Below are 23,147 nucleotides of genomic sequence, written 5' to 3'. Positions count from 1 at the left end.
CTCATTTCCCTGTTGTGTTTTGGTAGCTCTGTGCTTTCAGTCTGGCCTACATTAGTCTCATGAACCCCCAAACTGTTTTACAGGAGGCCACCTTAGTGATTTCATCAATTGTGTTAAATAAAAGTCGCCTGCTGTACTTTCACAAGTTACTCTCTAAATGTCTCTCTAGTTCAACACGGGATTAAAAGTTAGCTCAAGTCAATGTGACAGAGAAGACCTCTCTGGTTTTGGAGTCTTTTTCTTCCCTTCAATTTTTAAATCAGTTGAGGAAACTCTATAGAGAGCTCTAATGTAGAGAGATCTAGAGACCCTTTACCCAAGGAAATAGTTTGAAGTCTGCTCTTTGGTTTTGTTTTGGTTTGCTCTGATTTCCCAGGGACATGAGTGGGATAAAATGATGCTTTCTAAGGAAACCTCCCAGCTTTCGTAGTTACTTGACTAATGCACTGAAGCCTTGGCCCTCTGGGCTTGTGGTTAAAATTTATCTTGATGACTTTGACATCTGTTGATGTTTGCCAAAACTCATTCTGTGCTGAAGTGGCTTCACAAGACAAGAGAAGGAAACAAACTTCGAGTATACAGAATGGAAGAAATTAGTAGGCTTGGGTTGAAGGGAAGAGATCAAGCTGTTTTTACTATTTATTTATTTATTTATACTTTTTCCTCTCTCAGAGAGGCATCTCCAATTGCCAACACCCTCTGTGCTTTTTTTGTGCCACTGGATCTTACACAAGTGGTTTGATGGTCCACCATTGGACCACCATGGTTGCCATTTCCTGGGTCTTGACCATCTGTTATTGACACCCTCCCTTTTTTGAGCCCCAGAGTATCCTATCTGTTGTGTAGGGACACTTCAGGGGCAAGGGAGAATCAGGGCATACCATGCAGGAAACCCCTCAGACATCAAACATCAGTGCGATCACCCACACTGCTGCAGAACACATCATTGCCTCGAACAGCTCACGAAGCTCTTACACGGGACATGACCCACTCTTGACACTGGGATAAACCTGCAGGATGGGTGCAGATCTGCCAAATTTGGCCAGACCAGCAAGCTTTCAGGGGACTGAAGGGGATCAAGGCATCTCTGCTCCATATTGTTTGGAGGTTGTTGGTGGCTTTTCTATATTATTTTCCCCAGGTTATTCCCTTGGATTTTTGGGCTTTAGTGGTGTTTTTATCATTAGGGTTTCTGTCATTTTTTGTTGGTTTTAGCAGTTGATTTTTTTTTTTTTTTGTATGTGTATGTGTATTTGGTGGTGACTTTTCTGTATTTTTTTCTTTTTTTTTTTTCTTTTTTTTTTTTTTGATTTTGCAGTGGATTTTGTAGTGGATTTTTTTTTTTTTTTTTTTTTTTTTGTAGGGTTTTCTCTCAGATTTCTGTTTGATTTTGTATTTGATTTTTGGGGGCTTTGTAGTGGCTTTTCTGTTTTTCTCTTTTTCTGTTTTTCTCTTTTTATTTTTTCTGTTTGATCTTTTTATTTTTTCTTTTTGATCTTGCAGTGGATTTGGGGTGGTTTTTCTATGTGATTTTTTTTTTTCTCCTCAGATTCAATGTTGCATTTTGCATTGTATTTTTGTGGGGTTTGGTCGTAGCTTTTCATTAGGGTTTTCTTCATGTTTTTTCAGTGCAAGGAAAGGCAAAGGAATAGGTCATCTTGAATGCAATCACACAGCATATGCAGGACAACCGGGGGATCAGGCCCAGCCAGCATGGGTTCATGAAAGGAAAGTCCTGCCTTACCAACCTCATCTCCTCCTAGGACCAGGTGACCCACCTGCTGGATGAGGGAAAGGCTGTTGATATAGTCTAACTAGACTTCAGCAAGGCCTTTTACACAGTCTCCCCCAGTGTTCTACTGGAGAAGCTGGCAGCCCATGGCTTGGACAGGAACACTGCTGGGTTGAAAACTGGGTGGCTGGTCTGGCCCAGAGAGTGGTGGTGAATGGAGTGAAATCCAGCGGGCAACTGGTCACCAGTGGTGTTCCCCCAGGGGTTGGTGTTGGGGCCCCACAATGACAATCTGGGAGGTCTTTTCCAGCCTTAAATGATTCCCCAAGCCATTGAACTTGCTTAATGGTGCAGTCGTGGCCATGCCACAGGTGCCTGCATTTGGCCCTGCCCAGCAACAAAACATCTGCTGCTGCCATCTGAACATATTAATTCAGCTTGCAGCCTCATGTCCCATCCTCACATCTCAGCCTTACGCTGCAGCCTGACATCCTAGCCCCATCTCGCAGCCTCACACACCAGTCCCACTTCCCAGCATCAAGGCCCAACCTCATCCCACAGCATCTGTACTATGCTTATGTGGCAAGGATTGGGTAGCACGGGACTGCAGCAGTGACCTCTGTAAGAAGAGACCAGGAGCTGCCCTATGTCAGAGAAGAGCCAGTTCTAGATGGCTCCAAAAGAGACCCACCATCCTCCACTGGCCAAGGCTGGCACTTCTGTGTACACTGGTGGCACTTCTATGATAACGTATTTAAGAAAGGCTGAAAAATGCTGTGCAACAGCATCTGAGAGACAGGAATGAGGTAACGTGAGAGAAACAACCCTGCGGATACCACAGTCAGTGAAGATGGAAGGGAGGAAGTGCTCCAAGCACTGGAGCAGAAGTTCCCCTGCAGCCTGTGGAGAGCATCCCATGCTGGAGCAGTCCATTCCTGAAGGACTGCACCCTTTTCTATGGTTCCCAGGCTGGCAGTTCCCAAGCAGGCAGGCATTTTCTTCTCTCAGTGTTTTAGGAGACATTTTCTCTCAGCCTTTGTCCCATTAAAGCATGGTCACTTCATGGCTGCTCCCACCACCCAGTTTACCATTCCCATGATAATCTTCCATCCCCCAAATGACTTCCCTCACTCCTACAGGTGCCCACCATCCACAGCCATTCCTCATCCGTCTATCCTCTCCCATCCACAGTGCACATCCCCAAAATGCTCAGAAGAGGGGCCTGGCCCAGCAGCACACTCATTAGCACCCGTCTCCTCCTGCACAGCCTTGGGGTTGGTGTCCCATGGGGATTGGGGCAATCTGCGCCTGTCCTGCTCCCAGCACCAGGAGAGGCAGCGGATATGCTGCTGGAGTATGGAGGGGCTAAACCCGGGCGAGATGCTGTGGGACCGGTAGCTGGAGGGGCTCCACTGTCGCTGCCCCTGAAGCCTCAGCCCTGGCCCTGCTCTGGGCTGGAACCTGCCCCTGGGCCGGCGGGCTGAGGCGTCCCTCAGGGAGTGCAGCACCAGCCACACAATGTCAATGATGGGCTGGTGGCAGTGCGGGCAGGTGGCTCTGTGAGCGGCCCACGACTGGATGCACGCTCTGCAGGAGTGTCTGCAGGGGTCCAGGCGAGCTGCGTAGGCTAGTGGGCCCAGGCAGATGGGGCACATCTTGTCCCTGGGGGCCTCCAGGAATGACTTCCCATCCCACAAATGACTTCCCATCCTTGAGACCCCCAGTGGTGCCCACCACCTGCAGCCATTCCCCACCCATCCATCTGATCACATCTGCAGCCGACATCCCCAAGCCAATTTGTGGAGAGGGCTCAGGCAGCAGGGCTGGGCTGCGTTCAGCCCCCTCCACATGATGCCACATGAACAACTGCAGGCAGATGCTTTGCAGAGTGGAAAAGAGTAATTTAATCAAACAGTAATTGTGGCTGCTGCCACCAGCCTGGCCCCAGGCCAGGCCCCACTGCCGGCTCAAATGTGGGGCCCGGCTTGGTGGCCTGCGTGGTTGCCAGCCCCTGGCTCCTGCTTGTCCCTTCACAGCCATGATGTGCCCTTGGGGTTGATGTCCTGCAGGGACTGGGGCCATCTGCGCCCATCCTGCTCCCAGTGCCATGAGAAGCTGCAGACACACCGGCGGGGCCAGGAGGGGCTGCGCTTGCTGTGCCCAGGCGAGACACTGTGGGAGCGGTAGTTGGAAGGGCTCCACCACTACTGGCCCCGAGGCCACAGCCCTGGCTCCATGTTGGAAACTTCTGGAACCTGCCCTGGGACCTGTGGGTGGAGGCATCACCCAGGGAGTGCAGCAGAGGCACAGGATGGCCACGATGGGCCTCTGGCAGAGTGGCCAGTTGGCCCTGGCAGCAGCCCAGCGCTGGGTGCATGCCATGCAGAAAGTGTGCCCACAGGGGTCAGGCCGCCTGCAGTGGCCAGCACGCCCTGGCAGACATCTTGTCCCTGCAACCTCCACAGGCAGATGTTTCTACCTCCTCCCCCTTTTGAAGGAGGAAGGTGGAGCTTTCTGGAAGCTGTGCTTCTCTAAACCATGTGAAATCAGCCACTCCCCCTGTGTCCTCTCCCCATGACTTTTACAAAGGCTGTCCCTCTCTTTTTTATGTTCCCTCACAGTTTTATGTTCTTTTACAGTGGTGCTTAAAAGTGCACACAGTACTCAAGGTGAGGCCACACCAGTGCAGAGTAGGGGAGATGAATCACATCCCTTGGCTGGCTTGCTGTTCTGTGTTTGATGCACGCCTGCATGCTCAGCAGTGCTACCATTGAAATCCACGGAGGGGAAAGCAGCAATGTCCCTCAGCCTAGGCAGAAACACAGGGTCCCTGGGCACTGGGCAGGCAGCAGCAGTCCTGGGCTGGTACAGCTGGAGGAGGTGTCCACACCCAGCACTCCTCACCTCACCACATGAGTGTTAATCCATTCCTGGGTAAAGGGAACAAGCATTACTGTAATGACTAGACCTGACACAATCCTTGTGTTTATGAAATAGTACTTAGAACAAGTCCAGCCATTTCTCATGATGGTGCATCATGAATAGGTGAGGGCAGCCTGTCAAGAAGTGGTGCAGCACCCCTCGCCATTGACAACTATACTTTCTTAATTTCACTTTAAGCCCAAATTTCCCTTCAACCCAACCACGGTGTGCTATATGCATTCCCATTTCCTGAGCTGTGCTGGAACAGGCAGTTCCCTGTAGAATAGTAGAGTCTCTAATTCTTTTAATAATCAGAAATGGGTCTTGTATTTCTGCAGGTGTGTCTAATGTAGTAAGTTCTGTATCTAAATGAGCTGTGTAGGCTTTAAGAAGTGATTGTTACCAAGGTGAACATTGTGCTGGGGAATCTTGTCACTCCTTTGATCCAGAATGGATCCACTGAATGGGAGACAGTTGGACTTTGTTGGGAACTCATAACCATAGTTTCCACTGACGTCCTCTTTCTGTGAATCGCATGTACAGACTAAAGGGGTCCCCTGGCATTATTGGGCCCATAGCATAGTGTTATGAAACACAGTGTATTAATAATTTCATTGTTATTTTTTTTTTAATGTGTAACAGCTGTTTTCTGGTGATTCATCTATTCCAACCGACTGACTTCAGGACTAACCAATTATTTAAGCATATTATTGAAAGCACCATCAAAACGTCTCTTGAACACTGACAGGTATGGGGTATCAACCATCTCTAGGAAGTCCATTCCAGTGTTTGACTTCCATCACAGTAATTTTTCCTTATATCCAGTCTGAACTTCCCGTGGCACAGCTTTGCGCTGTTCCCATGTGTCCTGTCATTGGTATCATGGAGAAGAAACTGGCACCTCCCTCTCCACTTTCTTTTCTCAGGAAGTTGTGAAGAGATTATGAGGTGTCTTTTCAGCCTTCTGTTCTCCATACTAGACAACCCCAGTGCCCCTAGCCTCTCCTCCATAGGAGAGGCTATGCTATGGATGTTTTCAAGGACCTTAATATCCTTTTTATGTTGTGAAGACCGGAACTGTACACAATATTCAAGGTGAGACTACACTAATGCTAAATATAGGGGGAGAATCAACTCTTTGAACTGTTTGGGTATTGGTGTTTCTTTTGGAAGTGGTGGAAGAAATTTCTCTGGAGATGGAAGTGCAGTAGTGCTAGGAAGATATTTTCTTTTTAGTTTAGGTCTAGGACAAATACTCTCATCTTGAACATTGCATGGACAAAACTATGCCAGTATTTCCCCTTCTCACTCTGTTGAACACAAATGGGCAACATTCTACCAGGTGTGTCTTAAGATTTTTGTAGCACACTTCAGTTACATATGAAAATTTATTTCCTCATTTTGGTATTGACTTATTTTCAGGATTATCTTGCCATGTGTTCACTTTACAAGTGGCAAAGCTCCAGATATGGGAGGAATTAAATCTTGTCAAGAAGATGAAGGTTCTGATTTGAAATCTTTTAGTTCGCTTTGGGAACAGTAGATGGCTTCTTCCTTTGAGCCTCCCCATATTCAATATCTGTTGCCTTGACTTGCATTGTCATTCATCCTGATTTTTTCAATCTGTTACAGAAAGAAAATCTGTGGGGGAAGTTGTTGGGAATTGGAAACTGCAGCAACAGAGTCTACAGATGACCTGCTGAAGGGACTGCTGAGAGAAATTATTAATTAAAAAGTAAAGGGAATGGTTCCCATATATTCTAATACCTCACGGAGAAGTATCTTGTTGACATATGCATATTAGTTTTCCTGCCAGCTGTTATGAAAATATTTGTTCATGATGCATACCTGAAATGATCTTCCAAGTGAATAGGTAATTAGTGGGAAGTGTTGTCATGTGCATCTAATTAAGAGATTGGTAGTATAATGAAGTAAAACTTCTTTATGTTGGAATTATATTTAATGATTGTTGGGATGCAGTAGGTAAAAGCTAATCATTATAAAACTAAGTTATTTGTTATTGTCATTTGATCTTTTATCCTCTCAATGTCTTCAGGTGCAAAGGAACAAATCCTCAAACAATATCTCTGAGATTTTTGATCTGCTCAGCACTTCAGAGTATGTGCTGGTGCCCCAGCAGTTTCAGAATCTCAAATTCAATAGTCTACTATTGGGATCTCTTTTTAAAATTTCTAAGTGTTGGTAACAAGCATCAACAGAAGTTATCTGTTGGGCTGCTATAATCCTTATGCAGATCTTTCTCCTTTACAACTACATGTGAGAGGAATCCGTGGGTTACTTTCCATATCACCTATTCTAGGGCATTTTGATAGCTGAGAAATCAGTATTCTCAAACATGCAAATTATTGTATAATGTAGGACACAGAATGTTTCTAGCAAGATAAAGAATACCTTGAAAATCCCTTTCCACAAATATATTCATCTGTGCATTAATCCTTTTTGGTTTAGAGCCAAGAGTGGATTCCATTCTGTCTTTTCATTAGAAGCACCAAATTGCCTGTAACCATTTCCCTAGCATGTTTATTAATTCTGTAGCTCTGTCACAGAGGTAGAGCAGCTGCGAAGTTCATACCTGTAGAAGCTTGAAATCACCGAAAATCAGTAGTGGTAAGATGTATTTTAGAAGACGTCTTTCAAGTGTTAATAAAGTCCTGACAGCAAAAGTTTATGCTTAGATCTAACTAACTTATCTAACTCTGGCATTCACTAATGATAAATAAAAATGCATATCCTGCAGACTTCCTGCAACACCCATGTTTTTGCAGCAGCAGTAGCTCTTACATGTACATATCATAAGCATGCAGTTAGACCAACATGCGTAATGAGTGGTAAGCTTCACTTTATTTTTTATATATATAACTTAGGCATGTGGTTTTTATCACTTTGTATTTCCATCAGTATGGTTTAGAAGTACACTGTGGTAAAAGACAGGACGGCTGTGGTCTAACTGTCCTCAGCTTATCACCCATTCTCATCATGGCCCACCTCCTCTGAACCAGTTGTGACTGGTTCAGTTTACAGGGTTTTTCCACTAAATAACCAAACCTTCCTGCAAACAACCCCCTCCAGCACCCCAAGGCTTAAAACATCAGCTTAGCCTCTTATTTGGGCTAAATAAATAAGAATAAAAGCTTGGTGTGAACAGTATATGCATGTATAACTACACTTCAGGAGCAGTTGCAAATAAAAAACCTCAATCCATGCACTTGAGAAGCCCCATAAACTGTGAGGTGAGAGCTATGCTCAACGTTGTTCAGCATTCCTTGTGCAAAGAGCTTAAATATCTGTTTTTCTCTCTGTTTGCTTGTTCAACAGGGACAGCATCTTTGAGTTTTGCGTATGAGGTGGGACAAGGGGATCTGGGGATCATTTTATTAAAAGTAATCTTGGTTCATTAAAGCAATCAAGTGTTTGCCTAGCCTGATGGACTAGCAGGGATAGTAGAGTGGGAGGCCGTGACAGTGATATTAACAATGCTACTGAAATCTACAGTAACTGCATTCACCAAAATACTTTTACAGCTATTGTCTCACCCTTGTATTAAAGTCAAGCCTTAACAAATAATAACATAGGATATCAACTAGTTCTCAAGGAGAGTTTGGCTAAAGTTTAGACTTCCAAACTTTCTTCAAATTGAAGACTGTAACACTGAAGGTCTTAAGTAGCTGCATTGGTTTCAATATGTTCTTTGTAAAATAGCTTTCTCTGATTGTGAGAACTGTCTCTTTCAGGTTTTCCTCTTCTTGCACTGGCATGAGCTGTAGAAAATGGACCTGTTGTAACAGCATGATGTTTCCTCCCAGCTTAGCTGTTCAATTGCAAATATTTAATGGGTCAGCTTTTATTATTCTGTGTAAAACAGTTTTCCCATTTAATAATCTGAAAGAGCAAAAAATGGATGGTTTTAAGGATCCTTCATTCCCTGAGGAATTCATATGAGGATGGAGAATCAAGTTTTTGAAACACCTTACTATAGGCCATAAAACAAACATAGGTTTCAAGAATACATCTGAAGAAAAGCTTTTATTGCTCTCATCATTACAGATTCGGTACAGGCATTCATCTCCAAACTTGTAGAAATGGTTAGCCCCAAAATGAACAAGCACTTTACCCCAACGATTCTACTTCAAATTTTTCCACGGGATTGTGAAAGAGACTAATTTGCACAACTTGGAGATGAAGAGTTTGAAGTCCAACATCTGAGAATTTTTCCTCTACTGTGAAAACAGTTTCTCCACTGAAGAATCAGATTTAAGGTTTTGTTCAATCTGAAAAGGTTTCTCTAAACAAAATGATCATTGCAATCATTTTGCATCTTTAAAAATATGGTGTGCAGGTTCTCATTTTGTGTTACAGTACTGCCCTGTGGCCTGGTGAATTTCTTAAATTTCTGTAGATGTGCAACTTCGAATTGCTTTTTTACTCATCTAACTCTTACAAAATACTATGCTTGCTTTTTAAAATCACGTTTAATTGATTCTCTTAAAGCACGTATCATTACAGAATATTCCGGTCCTGATTTGGTGGATACATACAGGTTGCAATAAATCATTGAATGCAAAAATGAACCTATGACCTATTTTGCATTGAACCTATGAACCTATTTTGCATTGAATGCAAAAATGAATCTATGAGTTTACAGCACTGAAATGCTCCTAATTAAGCCTTAAAAGCAATCTTAAAATGCACCTCTGCTTTATATGTTTATATGCTCTAAACTTATGCATCCAAAACCACTTTTAGTATTAGAACCTTTTTCATCTTGCAATACACAATTTCTATTAAAACACAAGCTATGTAGCCTTACTCCGATTGACCACCTCCCTCTCAGTTCATTACTCAGAAAAAGTGAGAAAAAACAGGCTGATAGGAAAACACTATCGGTAAACCGCAGCAAGCCCTGTACGCTAATGCCAGTAAGTTCTCTTTGGACTTTTTTTTTTTTTTTTTTTTTTTTTTTTTGGGTGTGTTTAGCACTGAGGGCAGGGGAGCCTATGTGAACAAGTAAATAGCAAAGCAAATTGAAGATGATTTTGTAAACCTTTCCAACACCAACATTTATGTTTTCTTTCCTGGGAGCTTAGCTGGAGTCCTCATTCTGTATATGAAGAAGAGTACGATGACATAGTACATGGAGCTTTTCAGAAAAAGGATGAGGTATACTAGATGTGCTGCCTTGTACATCAAGTAATCTGTAACAAACATAAGACAGAAAAATCTTGTTGAACATCAGTATCGTACAACCTCCTAAAAGACAGGAAAAAACAAGGCCGTGTGGTGTGTTTACAAGGATTGTGGTGGACAGCATGTAAACAAATACGATGTCTGACTGTCCTCTGAGCGGGTCTGTACTGCTCGTAACTTCTAGATGGAGAGGGTTTCTGAGCACTAGACCATCTCACAATACTGCCATGTTATTGTTACCTGCAGTGCAAGAACCTGCAGAGCAAGAAAGACTCTAGCTCTTTCACCACTGGTAGCACAGCTTTTTTTTTTTTTTTTTTTTTTTTTTTTTTTTTTTTAAACAATATTTCCTAAATCCCCATTCAAGCTAAAAGAAAATTACTTTGTCCCAAGTGCTGTGCAGTTGCTAGTCTGAAGGAGCGTCAGGTGAAGCACTCAGCATTTAACTGCACCAGGTATTTAAAGCAGTGGCCCTTAATGCAGGCTAATGATCTAGTACTGTAGTGCAAACAACATCTGCATCGGGCTAACAAAGCCCAAAGACCTAGAGCACCTTTTTATATCCCACAATGTGTTAATGCAGTGTAGCACAGAAGCCTTTCTAAATCGCAAGCCCCAGAACTTTGGATATTTCCTGCAGACTATTTAGAAATATAATTTTCAGGAGCGCACACAGCAATATGCAACTCTCACATTTCTTTCCCCATTTAATTAATTCTCATTACCTTTGTAAAAAACGGTGCTGTTTCCAGAATATGTGCTGCAGTACTCTTCCTGAGAAGGAGTCTCTGAAGAATCTAATGGAAAGAGTTTAAATGTCCAAACTAGGCTTTTCTTTGAGTTTAATAAACATTAACAGAGAAATGGGGAAAAGAAGAGCTAATGTAAACAGTGAAGTGTGAAGTTAGTATTAAAAAAAAAGTAGGATATTCAAGATCTGTCTGAAGAGCAGGTGTTCACCAGTAGGATTCATTTTCAGAGAGAACTGAAGGCAGGAAATATTTGTGTAGTAGTAAGTGTTTGTTGCCTTAACTAGGAGCTTTGCCTGTGCCCTTTAGTGAATGTGTCCATAAGGCTGTTGGCAGCACCATTTTTATTTCCAAACTACTATTTCCAAACTGGTTTGACCACCTGATTGTCACTGAAGTAGCTGGAGTCTCTTCCCAGAACTTAGTATTAGCAGAAGCACAGAATAATTCAGATCAGAAGAGACCTCAATTATTTTATTTGTTGCTCAACACTGAAAAAAGTCTTGAAGAGAGTATGATTTGATGTTTCCTCTTTGGAATTTGCTATTTTGGCCATGGATTGTTCTGTAAAATAAAATACATGTATATTGTGCTTAAAGCAGCAATTTTGTGTTTGTTCTTGGTTATGGTACTTATATTCATTGAGACATATGCTTAAGCACATACCTCTGTCAAAATAATCTTAGTACATATTTTTGTCAGAATACATTTGGAAGGTTGAAATGTAATATTTATGGCTGTGTTCTCATGGGGTGGAGCTGTACTCATTTATAGTAAATTGAACAGAGGTAGGTACTTAGAAAAGGGTAGGTACTTAGCAAAGATTCACCTAACTAGAATAAGCATTTGTCCTAAAGTTATTATCTTGATTTAAACACAGGTTTAAACAATTTATCATAGGTTGTTTCTTTTCTTTAAAATTTTACAGTCTTTTTCACAATCAATCTTTTAACAATTATATGCCGTCTTTTTTTTCTTACATTATTCTTAAGCTATTACCTTACTGCCACCAGACCATGAAAAAGTAATATATTTAAACATTGTTTTAAAAGCCTATCAACCTTATTTTTAACTCCCTAATTTATTATAGCTGTGATTAATGTCAGAGGGATTTATGCCTGCAAGCCCTGCATAGCAGATAGCTGCAGTCTGAACCTGCTGTTTTGAAGAAATTCTGTGTACTGTCAAGTAACTGACCTGGCTCAGTGTAGACCCTTTTGAGCAATTCTAACTAACACCTGGTGACATTAAAGAACTGCTCTTTTCCTGTTACAAAGGGACCTTCACAGTACAGACTGGGTTTCTTTTCCTGGGAGGGCTTTGGTAGTTTTTACTGGTGTGTTTTAAGTGTTGTTGTGCCTAGGAACACAGAAGCTTTCAGCAATAAGGATATACATCATACATCATTATTTCTCTAATTGTATTCAAACGATAAAAATAAATAAATAATCAAAAAGACATAATAATATGTAGAATGAAAAATAAATAATAAAAAAGTAGTATATACCTTGAATGGGGAGTTTAAAATTCTCTTGACTTTCATGGTCATATTTGCAATAATAGTTCTTGTTTGTCGTATTCCCTGGTAAAGTTAACCAGGTGCTGACTGAGTATTTATCATTTGTAGATTTCCAGACGTCTCCTTTTATGACATTTTTTGTTACCTCCTTATTTGCTTCATCAACCCATTGCACCCGAATAACTTCTGGGTAGAAATTCTCAATAAGACAAACATACAGAAGTTGATCTTTATGCTTCGTCTGCAGGATTTCAGAGTTCTCCGGTTTAGAATTTCCTTTGTCTGGATTTGTATTTGGAGGGAAAGAAATAACAAAACAGAGGAGTATCAATAGTGTGTGACAATAAATTCTGTCAGTAGCATGTGGCAATAAATTTTGTCTTTTATTTAGAAGTTCTACGTGATTCATTTATGTTTCATTACGTGTTTCATTTATGTTTTATTTTTATAAAAAAAAAAGCAGGAAAATTAAATCACAAAATGGTTTGGATCTAGGGGGGCTGTTGTTGTTCCTCTAATACTAGGTTTGTGTAAATGTTTGAATTAACACGACTGAAAAAGAAGAAAAAAATGCACAAAATTAAACTAAACAAAAGCAGAAGAACATGCAATATCCAAATAAGATTTCTATATGCAAATAGCGTATCTACCTGTACCAGGCTTCTCGTAGGTGATGTGCTTTGTAAAACTTGTTTAGTACAAACATAGCTGAATATATCTTAAATGAAAAGCAAGCCATTTCCACAAACTAAATGTAGCTAATCTCCATTTCACCTGTCTCTCTGGAATAAAACTTATGTTGTTAGAAGTCCAAATCAGCCCCATTTTGTCTATACAAAGAAGTCTTTTTGATATCATCAAAGTGGATAGCAAATTAACACTGCTTTTGTTACACATGCAAACTTCTGCCATACACGTATAGGCAGACCTCATGGGTGATCATTTTTGTCTATGCTTAACTGCAAGTGAAAACTAGATGCAGTTTTCAAACTTCACTTTTGTTGTATTGAAGGTATGGCTATTTATTTTTTTAAAGGCAGTGAACAGATTTATTGTTCATCTCCTTAAACCACTCTCTCCCACTAGATTCTTGAGTACATCTTTGTACTGGCTTTCAACAGTGGGATACACAGTTTACAGAGTGATCTGTCTGAGTGGTGCAGTTTTCACGCCCTGTGAGAAAACACATTAATATAAACTTCTACCTCTGTCAAAATGCTTCTACTTTTCTTTAAATGATCTAGCTATTCTATAACAATCTTAGAGTATTTCATATTTAGTTTTTAAAAACAAAGATGACTAAAGCATAAGACTGCCTGCCCTCAAAATGATAACACATTATGGATTTCCCTCATTTTGGACAGCTGTCATTGAAATGAAAATGTGGACCAAGTTTTCTGTTGTACCCAGAAATAAACTTTCTAACAATTTTATGGCACTTGTTGATTTAGGAGTTAATTGTATCTCTATTCATCAGACCTTCCAGGAATACAAGATTAAATTCTTTTTCAAAACGATTTATTTGTTCCAGAGTTGTATATATTCAGAAGACCATGATGTAGCTCTTGTTTAAGTGACATTGTGCTCTGCAAAGCTTCATGACTGTCTTAGATATTTTTTTAGATTTTCAAAGCTTAGAAAAGTACCCTGCATAATTTTGTGGTCTTAATTGGCTAGTTTGATATTTTATATATATGAATTTTATGTATATCTAAATAGAGAGACAGAGAGAGATGCTCCCATTTCCTATTTCATTATGACCGTTTTAGACACTTGTATTAATACACAATATTTTCCACCTCTAGAATAGCCACTGCCTTTCCATTTACCATAAAAAGACCCTAGGCACCTGGCTTAAATGAAACACCGAAATTATATCACAGTACTGAGGAAACACACTGCTTGAATAACTAACTGTGAAAGTGTGCATGTGAGAGTCTCATATGCACACACAGGTAAATGGGTGACAAAGGAGGACTGAACAATATATGTTTTGCCTCTATTCATGAATATATGTATGTTTCTGTGTGAATATATATACATACATAAATTGTAAGTATGTTTAGGGGAAAAAAGGATGAAAACACACAACTCTCTAGATTTTGATGTATTCTTAGGCTGATCTGTAAAGTTATTGAAGTCCTTCCACTCGACTTTTTTTTTTTCTTTCTTTTTTTTAGTTATGCTTTACAAAATTTTTGGTGTTTACTTTGTTGAACACTTCCCTAAGACAGATTTGAGTAGGTGTAGGTCTTTTAAAATAACATATAACCAAGTATATATAACTTGCAGATACGTCTTAAGCTAAAATCTGGCTGTTCTTGTTCTAGAGCAGCAAGTTTAAGCTGAGATTTTAATTCTCCTTGCTTGGATGATCCCACAAAATGCAGTAATCACGTCGGATACTGAGAGCTCCTTGGGTCCGCTTCAAGTCATGGGGAGCCAAGAGTGCTCAGCACACAGACAGTGTTCAGGTCTTGCTGCCAGTGGCTGCAGACATTATCACTGATAACAACATCACCTAGTGCAAGCCTCCCCAGGTATTTTAAAGAAATAGCTATCAAGCTTCACTCCCCAGCTTTGCCATTACAAAATGTACGAAAACAGTCTTTCAAAGTACTTACTGGAAACGATGAGTTTAGTGCCTGTGCCAAAGACCAGATTGCCCACATTGCTATATTTCCTTACACAAATTGTTTAGGATTTTTTTTAGTTTGGATTTGGATTTTGTGGGAAATAAATAACAAAATAAAGAGCTGGAATATCAGTAGTGTATGGCAATAAATTCTGGATACTCAACTGCAAAATATAAATTCTTAAATTCTTAAGAGCAGTAAAATAAACAATTTTAGCTCTCAAGTTAGTTATGAATATGTAGGATGGGGATAGAAACATCTCATGTACAAAAGGTATTTTAGGTAAGAGGATGGGTGAATTACAGCTGTTTCTGTCCTTGAAGTAAGAATAAGCTTTTGGTTGAGCTGACTGTACTTGGCATTCAAACACATTTTCTATCAAGTGTTATTTCGATGAACCCAAGCAGTAGGCAATGATTTACAAACAAAAACAGTTACAAGACTCATTTGAATAACTGGGAATAGAAAATGTGACTTTCAACATTAGTTTTAAATGTGGTATTTCATAGAGAACTAAAATGAATAAAGGCTTTTATAAGTATAGTACAGCAAATCAAACTCAACATCAAAAGACGAGAATTGCTTCAAATAGTCTAAACTCACAGTTGCTTATACAATATACAGACTCTTCTGGAGTCCCAGCGGCTGCAGACATTATCACTGATAACAACGATGCCTAGTGATGGATGATCCCACAAAATGCAGTAATCACGTCGGATACTGAGAGCTCCTTGGGTCCCCTTCAAGTCATGGGGAGCCGAGAGCACTCAGCACACAGACAGCGTTCAGGTCCTGCTGCCAGCGGCTGCAGACATTATCACTGATAACAACATCACCTAGTGCAAGCCTCCCCAGGTATTTTAAAGAAATAGCTATCAAGCTTCACTCCCCAGCTTTGCCATTACAAAATGTACAAAAACAGTCTTTCAAAGTACTTACTGGAAACGATGAGTTTAGTGCCTGTGCCAAAGACCAGATTGCCCACATTGCTATATTTCCTTACACAAACCGTTTGCGACATTTTAGCCATACTAATATTAGATTATAAGAACCAACATTTGAATAATAAGAGTCTACATATTTGGCTACAAAGCTAGAAAATGAGAGTTTATTTTCAGCTAATACTGCTACTCTCAAATAGCCTTTATTGTTATGCACATTAAATTCCATTTCAAACTAATCTTTGCTATCACTTGTTTAAAAAATATCAGAACAAATAAAAGTTCATTTCTGTGGCATGGATTGAAATACCATATACCCTCTGGATATTTTTCTAAAGAAAATTAATTCTCCTTCTGGGATTGTGAGTGCTTTTGACCACATGATTTAAAAATTGTTCATTTAAATGACTGTATGATATGAAACTGAATGCACAATCTTAAGCACTCACCTTAAGACCCTTGTTTGTCTCTTTCAATCTCTCCAAAGTTCTCCTTTTTAATGAATTTTATGTATATGAATTTTATGTATATTTCTCTGTGCACTAACATAAAGGTCTCTAAAGATCCAAAGGACCTGGAGGTTGATCAAGCATATTTTTATCACCTTTTTGCAAAATCAGTCCTTGTTTTGATGATATGGAATTTTACAGTTTGTTTCTCTAGCTCAATTTGTTCACACACAAAAGCAGGAACTTATCACACACTATTACTCAGCAATCCATGTCTAATTTCTATGTAGTATAAATATGGTTTTGAGTTACCAAATATAAAGATGAAATATTGTACATGCAGAAGATTCATGGAGGTAACTGGAAGGGGTGTTTAGATAGTCCTTTTGTATCTCTGGCATTGTTGTAATTAAGAAGGATTATGCTTGCTTATTAAATAATTTAGAGGAAAAAATGAATCTTATTACAGAAAATGGTGTGCAAGAACAAACCTTAGACCACTGCTTAATTGAAGTAATGAAAGACACTGCAGAAAATCTGAGCCAGGCAGTCAACAGCCACCACTCTTCTCAAGCCTAGTTGGAGAGATGCTTACTCATTTTGGACCCAACCCTCTGCATGCTGAGCTCACTGCAGTCTGTTTAAGTGTATGTGGGATTGGGACTGTTCATCCTCAGCTCCTGGCACACTTGCCTACAGAGTACTGATGATACCACAGGTTGTCAATGCCAAAAAGACAACATCACACATACATCTATGCATGCTGCTGAGAAGCATCAACTTTTCAGCATTACTCCCATGCACATCTGTCTCCAGGACCTACTGGCTTATCCGCAGGGAAAACCACGTGCATCTTACAGGAAATCCTGGTTAAGGTGAAATCAAAGGCAACATTTCTGAAGGTCCAGGATTTCACCCCACAAGCTAATATTTTGTTTATTTATTTATTGCCTGCCTGCAGTTAACCTGTGCTGAGGTGCATCAGAGAGAGCTCAGTTCTTCTCTGCTGGAATAAACAGGCTTTTTAAGAACAAATTAATGGGGAAAGACTGTATCCTCAAACAAATTGAGATATGCAGAACTTCAGACATAGTTTAAGGTATCTGTTCACATCCACAATGTTTTTCCATATATCTCTTCTGTTCCACCTGCTCTGAGGCTAAGGGGTGATCTTCAGCCGTGTTTCTGAGTTACCCCAGCCCCTCCACTCTGGGCTCCCTAGCCTTGCACAAGGGAACACAAGGGATGTGGCACAGTGTATCCAAAAGAAGTTAGAATGTCAGAAATTCGTGGTTTATATGAAGTCCTACTGTTTACCCCGAGCTAAAGAGATGAAATTTGCTATTGCAAATTCCATATCACTTTTTTGTCATTGCTATTATACTTTCAATATAGCATATCACATAATCTCTCCTCTAGATTGTCTTGAAAGAAAGGGATAGTGAATTTGTCTTCCTGCCCACAAAATCCTTGACATTTTTGCTAAAGTCTTTAGCAAATGTATGTAGTAATGGTAATCCTGAAAAGAGACTTTGGCTCTGCAGTTTTCTTTGAATGGCGACATTTTCCCTTATTTATTTAACACTCCGTCCTTTCCCCATAATACTGGTTTGGACTTTAAAGTCTGAGGGATTTTGGTTCAGTATTTAATGTCTTTCTCCATAAAATAAAATAAAATAAAATAAAATAAAATAAAATAAAATAAAATAAAATAAAATAAAATAAAAGCCTACAAATGCATGCATTAGTCTTCACCTTGTTGAGTTAAAATCACTTTAGTCCAACTTAGATGATATATTAGATCCAACTTAGATTATATATAAATAAGTGTAAGTATAAACTACCTCTAAGCAAGAAATATTTTATAATATATGGTTGCAAAATATAATTGTAGCTTTTTGAACTAGTGAACTTCCATGCATTTGATGAAATCGAGGTAGATACCTCAGTAATATTTAGAGGTTAACATAAAATATTTCTGCTGTAATTTCTGCTGTGAATTTATTTACTAGAAATATTAGTAGATTATTCTCCATGTTACTTTAGAAAAAGTTGGCAGTATGCTTGTGAGGTGCCAGAAAGCCACAGCTGCAGATGTAGCAGAAGAGGAGAGACAGGGAGAACATCCCCATGCTGAGTAGTGTAGCTACTCCACTTGCGTCCTTGAGGGAAAAATTGATTTGGTTTTTGGGTCACTCTGCTGTTCAGTCTTGGCTTCCCTTGTCTAAATTCTCTGAAAAGACACTTACACAAAAATCCTTCATTGAGTGTTGACATTGGATTAATATTCACATTCTGTTGGAAGCTTTTAGAAACTAATCTGTTCCTCCAAATGCAAACATCAAACCCATCTCTCAAACCCCAGCCCTTCTTTTACTTGTATTATCGTAAGTCTACAGCAACTCTGTGTTGATCACAGCTAATCATAAGAGACCAAAAAGAACAAAATCAAGTTAATTACATATTGTTGAGACTGGCTCTTGATACATATGGCTCTTTCAATGGAAAAAGACTCTGCTCAAGCTCAAAGTGTGATGATTCAATTGCATGAAGATCCTGTCTTGGTCTTCTCCATTTCTTTTCATTATTGAGCTAATGTTAGGTACTCATCACTGAAAAGACGATTTGTGATGAATTGCCTGTTCATAAGCACAACGTAAATCCATCCCCTTTTACTCTGATTAACAATCAGTTAAGAGCTTTGGCCCTTGTAGAAGAAATAGAATCCTGCAGGATTAGATAAATGCTTGAAAATAAATTATTTTAAAATATAGATACTAAATAAATGATCACTACCTGCTTAACAAGGTAAGGACTTTCACTTAAAACAACACATTTGTTCTGATGTGGACATTTCTATTAAATTGTAGTTTTGATTCAATTAGTCTTTCTGATAGGAATCATCAAAAACAGTCTTTTCTTGGCATGCTAATATAAGTTGCATTTAATCAGGCTTACAATATTTGGTAGTGATAGTTCCTCTGCCTTCTGTTTCTGTAGTAGTCTACCTCAGGGTTACAGCATTTAAAATACCATTTAATGGGAAAAAGAAGATTTTTATCCTCAATTTACCATCCAAATACATGTCTCTGCAGGAGAGACAAAAAACAGATCCCTTCTTCATGTATGTTTTAGTAAACAAAAAGAAGTTTATTTCTACTGCCAAAGTGCTGTGTACGTGACAGAAATAATTAGGCACATATTATTTCACTTCTACTAGTCTAACTAAAAAAGCAATGGCCATTGCAAATTGCTCTTTGAATTTGTATTGAGAAGAGGATTTAATTTTTATTTTTTTTAAATGTTTAATTCACAGCTGCTTGATTCCATGCTTAATTCTTCAGTAGCTGAAAGAAAGAATGAGGGCTCTGGAAACTACTCCAGGCCATTTTCCACCAAATTTCTAAGGAGGAATACGATCATAAGTGACACAAACTAGCTCCTCAGTATATTTGTGATCCTAGACTACTGCGTTACAAATCAACAGGGTTCAAGGTCAGAATGAAAAGCTTAAAAACCCAGGCAGGGATGGCACTGACCAAGGCTCTAAGCAAGCAGAGTGTCCTCTGGGACACTAACGCTGAATCTGTATGACCACACCAAGCTTCTACATTTTATTTTAAAGAAAGTGACTTACCTGACACGATGAGCTTTGTACCGGTGCCAAACACTTTGTAGTAATAACCAGACACAGTGCATAAAGTCTTTGCAATAACATTACAGATCTATTATTCTTTATATAATAGAATCAAAGAATGTCTGAAGTTTGAAAGGACCTCTGGAGGTCATCTGGCCTGACTCCCTTGTCAGGCCAGGTAGGATACCTGTGCAAGGATACCTCGTGCAGGTTTTCCAGGACCATGTCCAGGCAGCTTTTGGAGATCTCCAAGAGGGAGACTCCACAAACTCTCTGGTCAACCTGTGCCAGTGCTCCTTCACCCTCACAGCAGAAAAGTGTTTTCTGATGTTTAGAGGGAACCTCCTGTGTTTCAGTTGGTGCCTATTGACTCTTGTCCTGGCACTGGACACCACTGAAGAGAGCGTGGCTCTGTCCACTTTGCACCTTCCCTTCAGTTATTTCTAGACAATGATTGAATCCCCCTGAGCTTCCTCTTCTCTGTGCTGAACAGTCCCAGCTCTCTCAGCTGCTGTGTGTATGAGAGATGCTCCAATCCCTTAATCATCTTTATGGCCCTATGTTGGACCCTGTCTAGTATGTCCATGTCTCTCTAGTGCTGTGGAGCCCAGAGCTGGACACAGCACTCCAGGTGGGGCCTCCCCAGTTCCAAGCAAAGGGAAAGGATCACCTCCCTCAGCTGCTGGCAGCACTTTGCCTCATGCAGCTTAAGGTACTGACAGCCATCTTAGCAGCAAGGACACATGGCAATACATGGGTAAATACAATTTTTTAAAGACAAACAGATTTGCTGTTTAATCAACTTTTAGGTCATGGAAAAGGGGCAGCAACCTAAACTTTACCAAAAAGAAAATAAAAAAGTGTGTGGAGATTTTGAGGACAGGTATGTTTTTAAATGGGCAGGCTTCATCTCAACTAAAATTAGTTTTCTGAAAGTTTAGGTGGACAGTACTAAGCACCTTGGTTCCATATCTGCTCTATGGAGAGAGGCAGCACCAGCAGAAGATGTATTAGTTCTATTAGCTAAGTAAAATGCTCCTTTAAAGCTCCATAAAATCAGTCCTAGAATTAGCGAACGTTATGATGAGATCTTTGCAGCACAAAATTCCGGATCGAAGTTTTTGTTGTGCAAATATTAAGCAAAACCCTGACTGGATTGAAATCAACATCAAAACTCCCACTAACTAGAAACCATTATCAGATGGACAAAATTAGGCAAACTGCTTTCATCTCAGATGCTAAGTATCAAAGCGGCCGAAGTTTACTTGATGCAGGATAATTTGATTAAGTATGCCAATATTTTGGGAGGGAAGGAAAGTGTCTCCACAGGTAGGCATTCTTAATAATAATAATCATAACTGATAGCAAGAGGTTTCTGCAAAAAGTAGTAAGAAAGAGTATCCTTTCAATTAGGCATATCTTCAGACAGTTCTGGACATACTTGAGATAACTCCTGTCATTTGGTATGGTCAGACATAATCCCAAAAGAAAGCTTCTTGCTCTTCAAGTAATTTGCATAACCCCAAATTGACATTTTCTTTCAGAATGAGTTAGAAATATCACAGAAGTTGAGTATGCATCATTAAAGACAAAAATATCTTTTAGTTCTCTGAATGCTATATTTACCATATTTAAATTCATATTTAAGAAGAAAATAATAAGAGGGTTAGTTATACATCTACACTTCAATAATTGCTTCATTTTCCCAATTTCATACATAAATAAAAAAATGATGTTGTGTTCTGCATCTGGAAATGCTCTTTACGGGGGAAATTCTGCAAAGCATTCAGTAGGGTTAAAACTAGCAGAAGCGAAGAAACCAGAGCACAGCTTACAAACAATATCTAACTATTGAAATGCATTTCAGAAAAAGTAAATTTTATGTTTCACACTTACCTGAAACAATAAGCTTAGTTCCACTTCCAAATATTTTAACATCAGCATCCCACAGTCTGATACTGCTTAGCAATATCTACTGCACTTCTTTTTTCTTTCACATGCTACAGAAAATGTCTTTCAAATTTAGAGGTTGGTAGTATCTTGCCCAGTGTAATATCTTAATTTTTAACATGGACTGGAGTGGAATATTTAGAAGTGCTATTATTTTTTCGTGATGAGTAAAAAGTCTGGGTTTTTAAATACACCATTTTCTGAGAAGAAAGCTGTGTCATGCTTATAACTACTTATATCTATCCTTTTAGTTCTGGGATTTCTCTAATAAAGATCTGCTGCTTCTAGTCTGCTACCTTTTCTATAAAGTAACCTCTTTTTCCTGCTTTAAGAAGAAATGTGATTATATTATCATTCCTAAAGGAAATAAAAAATAATTACTAGTTATTTGTTGGTTTAGATAGATAGGTATTTTTTATTTCCTAGAAGCGTTCTATCCTGAAAATTACTTGCTGTGTGAAAGTACCTTGGATTAGTTTTCATCATATTCTTACTTTGAAGCCCATATTTTACATGCCCATATTCTAAAACCATATTCTAAACAAAACTTACTGACATTTAAGATGTGTTTTACTAAGTCTGTGCTTCTTGAAAGTAGTTACACTGTTTTCTTTTGGCAAAAACACCCAACTCTACACAGGCATAATTTAATTGCAATCTGTAGTAAAATGTGCAAGTTTCCTCTGCCTTTTACAGTTTGACTCATTTATACTAACCTTGGTAGTCTCATGTATTAACTGAGCAGCATACTGTAGGCACTGTTATCTGCTTTATACTGCTAGTGGCATTCATACAATAGATTGTACAGCTTTAACACAATTAACAGCAGTATGAATACAAAAGGAAGCCAGTTAATTTCAGTAGAGCCAGGAACTAGAAATTTACTAAATTCCAGGCAACTTTCCTTCCCAATGAATTTAGGCTGAGCCACCTCTATCAATAAGCAAGTTTTTGCATTTCTGTCTTGCTGTACTGAGAGTAGTTCTTAAACTTTCACACAGTTCATTTTTCTGTCCCAGAACAGAATGAGGAATGAACCCAACCCAATATTTCGACTTTTACCCCCTCACCTCATTATTCCATTCTGCCATCCTTAATAAGTGTTCAGTAACTGATGTGGAGGTGATTTCTCTGTCCCCTAGGTTGATATATTTATTGCCCATCAACCCACCCAACCTGAGCCCCATGCACCGGTCACATAAAAAAATGTGATCTATCAGGCAGAAATTAATTTCCCTACACCCTTACACTCTTAGTTATCAACCTGAGAACCCAAGTGACTTTGTGAAAATCAGATCAATGTTAATACTTACCGGAGATAATTAGCTTAGTTCCTGTACCGAAGTATTTAATCCATGTGGTCCACACTATGTTTTGACTTTGCAATAAGCTAAAGTACTCTCCTGA

The 23,147-nt window shown here is 39.5% G+C and overlaps 1 protein-coding gene and 1 long non-coding RNA gene across 3 annotated transcripts in view; one reads left to right on the top strand and one right to left on the bottom strand.

Moving 5' to 3' along the window:
- The first annotated feature begins 4,259 nt into the window (after window positions 1–4,259).
- On the top strand, window positions 4,260–9,848 carry LOC311432052. Of its 2 annotated transcripts, XR_014689799.1 has the most exons (5): window positions 4,260–4,401; window positions 4,993–5,187; window positions 5,297–5,402; window positions 5,581–5,749; window positions 6,287–9,848. It is a non-coding gene; the product is annotated as an uncharacterized lncRNA (long non-coding RNA). The 2 variants fall into 2 exon arrangements; XR_014689798.1 differs by lacking the exon at window positions 4,993–5,187.
- The window catches only part of TARP (TCR gamma alternate reading frame protein), a 44,483-nt gene continuing 30,015 nt past the window's right edge, over window positions 8,680–23,147 (bottom strand). Inside the window, exons 5-8 of the mRNA XM_084510095.1 lie at window positions 21,687–21,742; window positions 12,116–12,409; window positions 10,585–10,656; window positions 8,680–9,867 (exon numbers count right to left, since the gene is read on the bottom strand). Of these exons, the coding sequence (XP_084366221.1) occupies window positions 9,734–9,867; window positions 10,585–10,656; window positions 12,116–12,409; window positions 21,687–21,742 (556 nt within the window). The 3' untranslated portion in view covers window positions 8,680–9,733. The remainder of the gene's footprint in view (window positions 9,868–10,584; window positions 10,657–12,115; window positions 12,410–21,686; window positions 21,743–23,147) is intronic.

This window comes from Aythya ferina (genome assembly GCF_964211825.1).
Source record: "Aythya ferina genome assembly, chromosome: 2".
NCBI lineage: Eukaryota > Metazoa > Chordata > Aves > Anseriformes > Anatidae > Aythya > Aythya ferina.
Note: the sequence above shows the minus strand (reverse complement) of the source record. Positions and strands in the feature narration are given on the sequence as shown.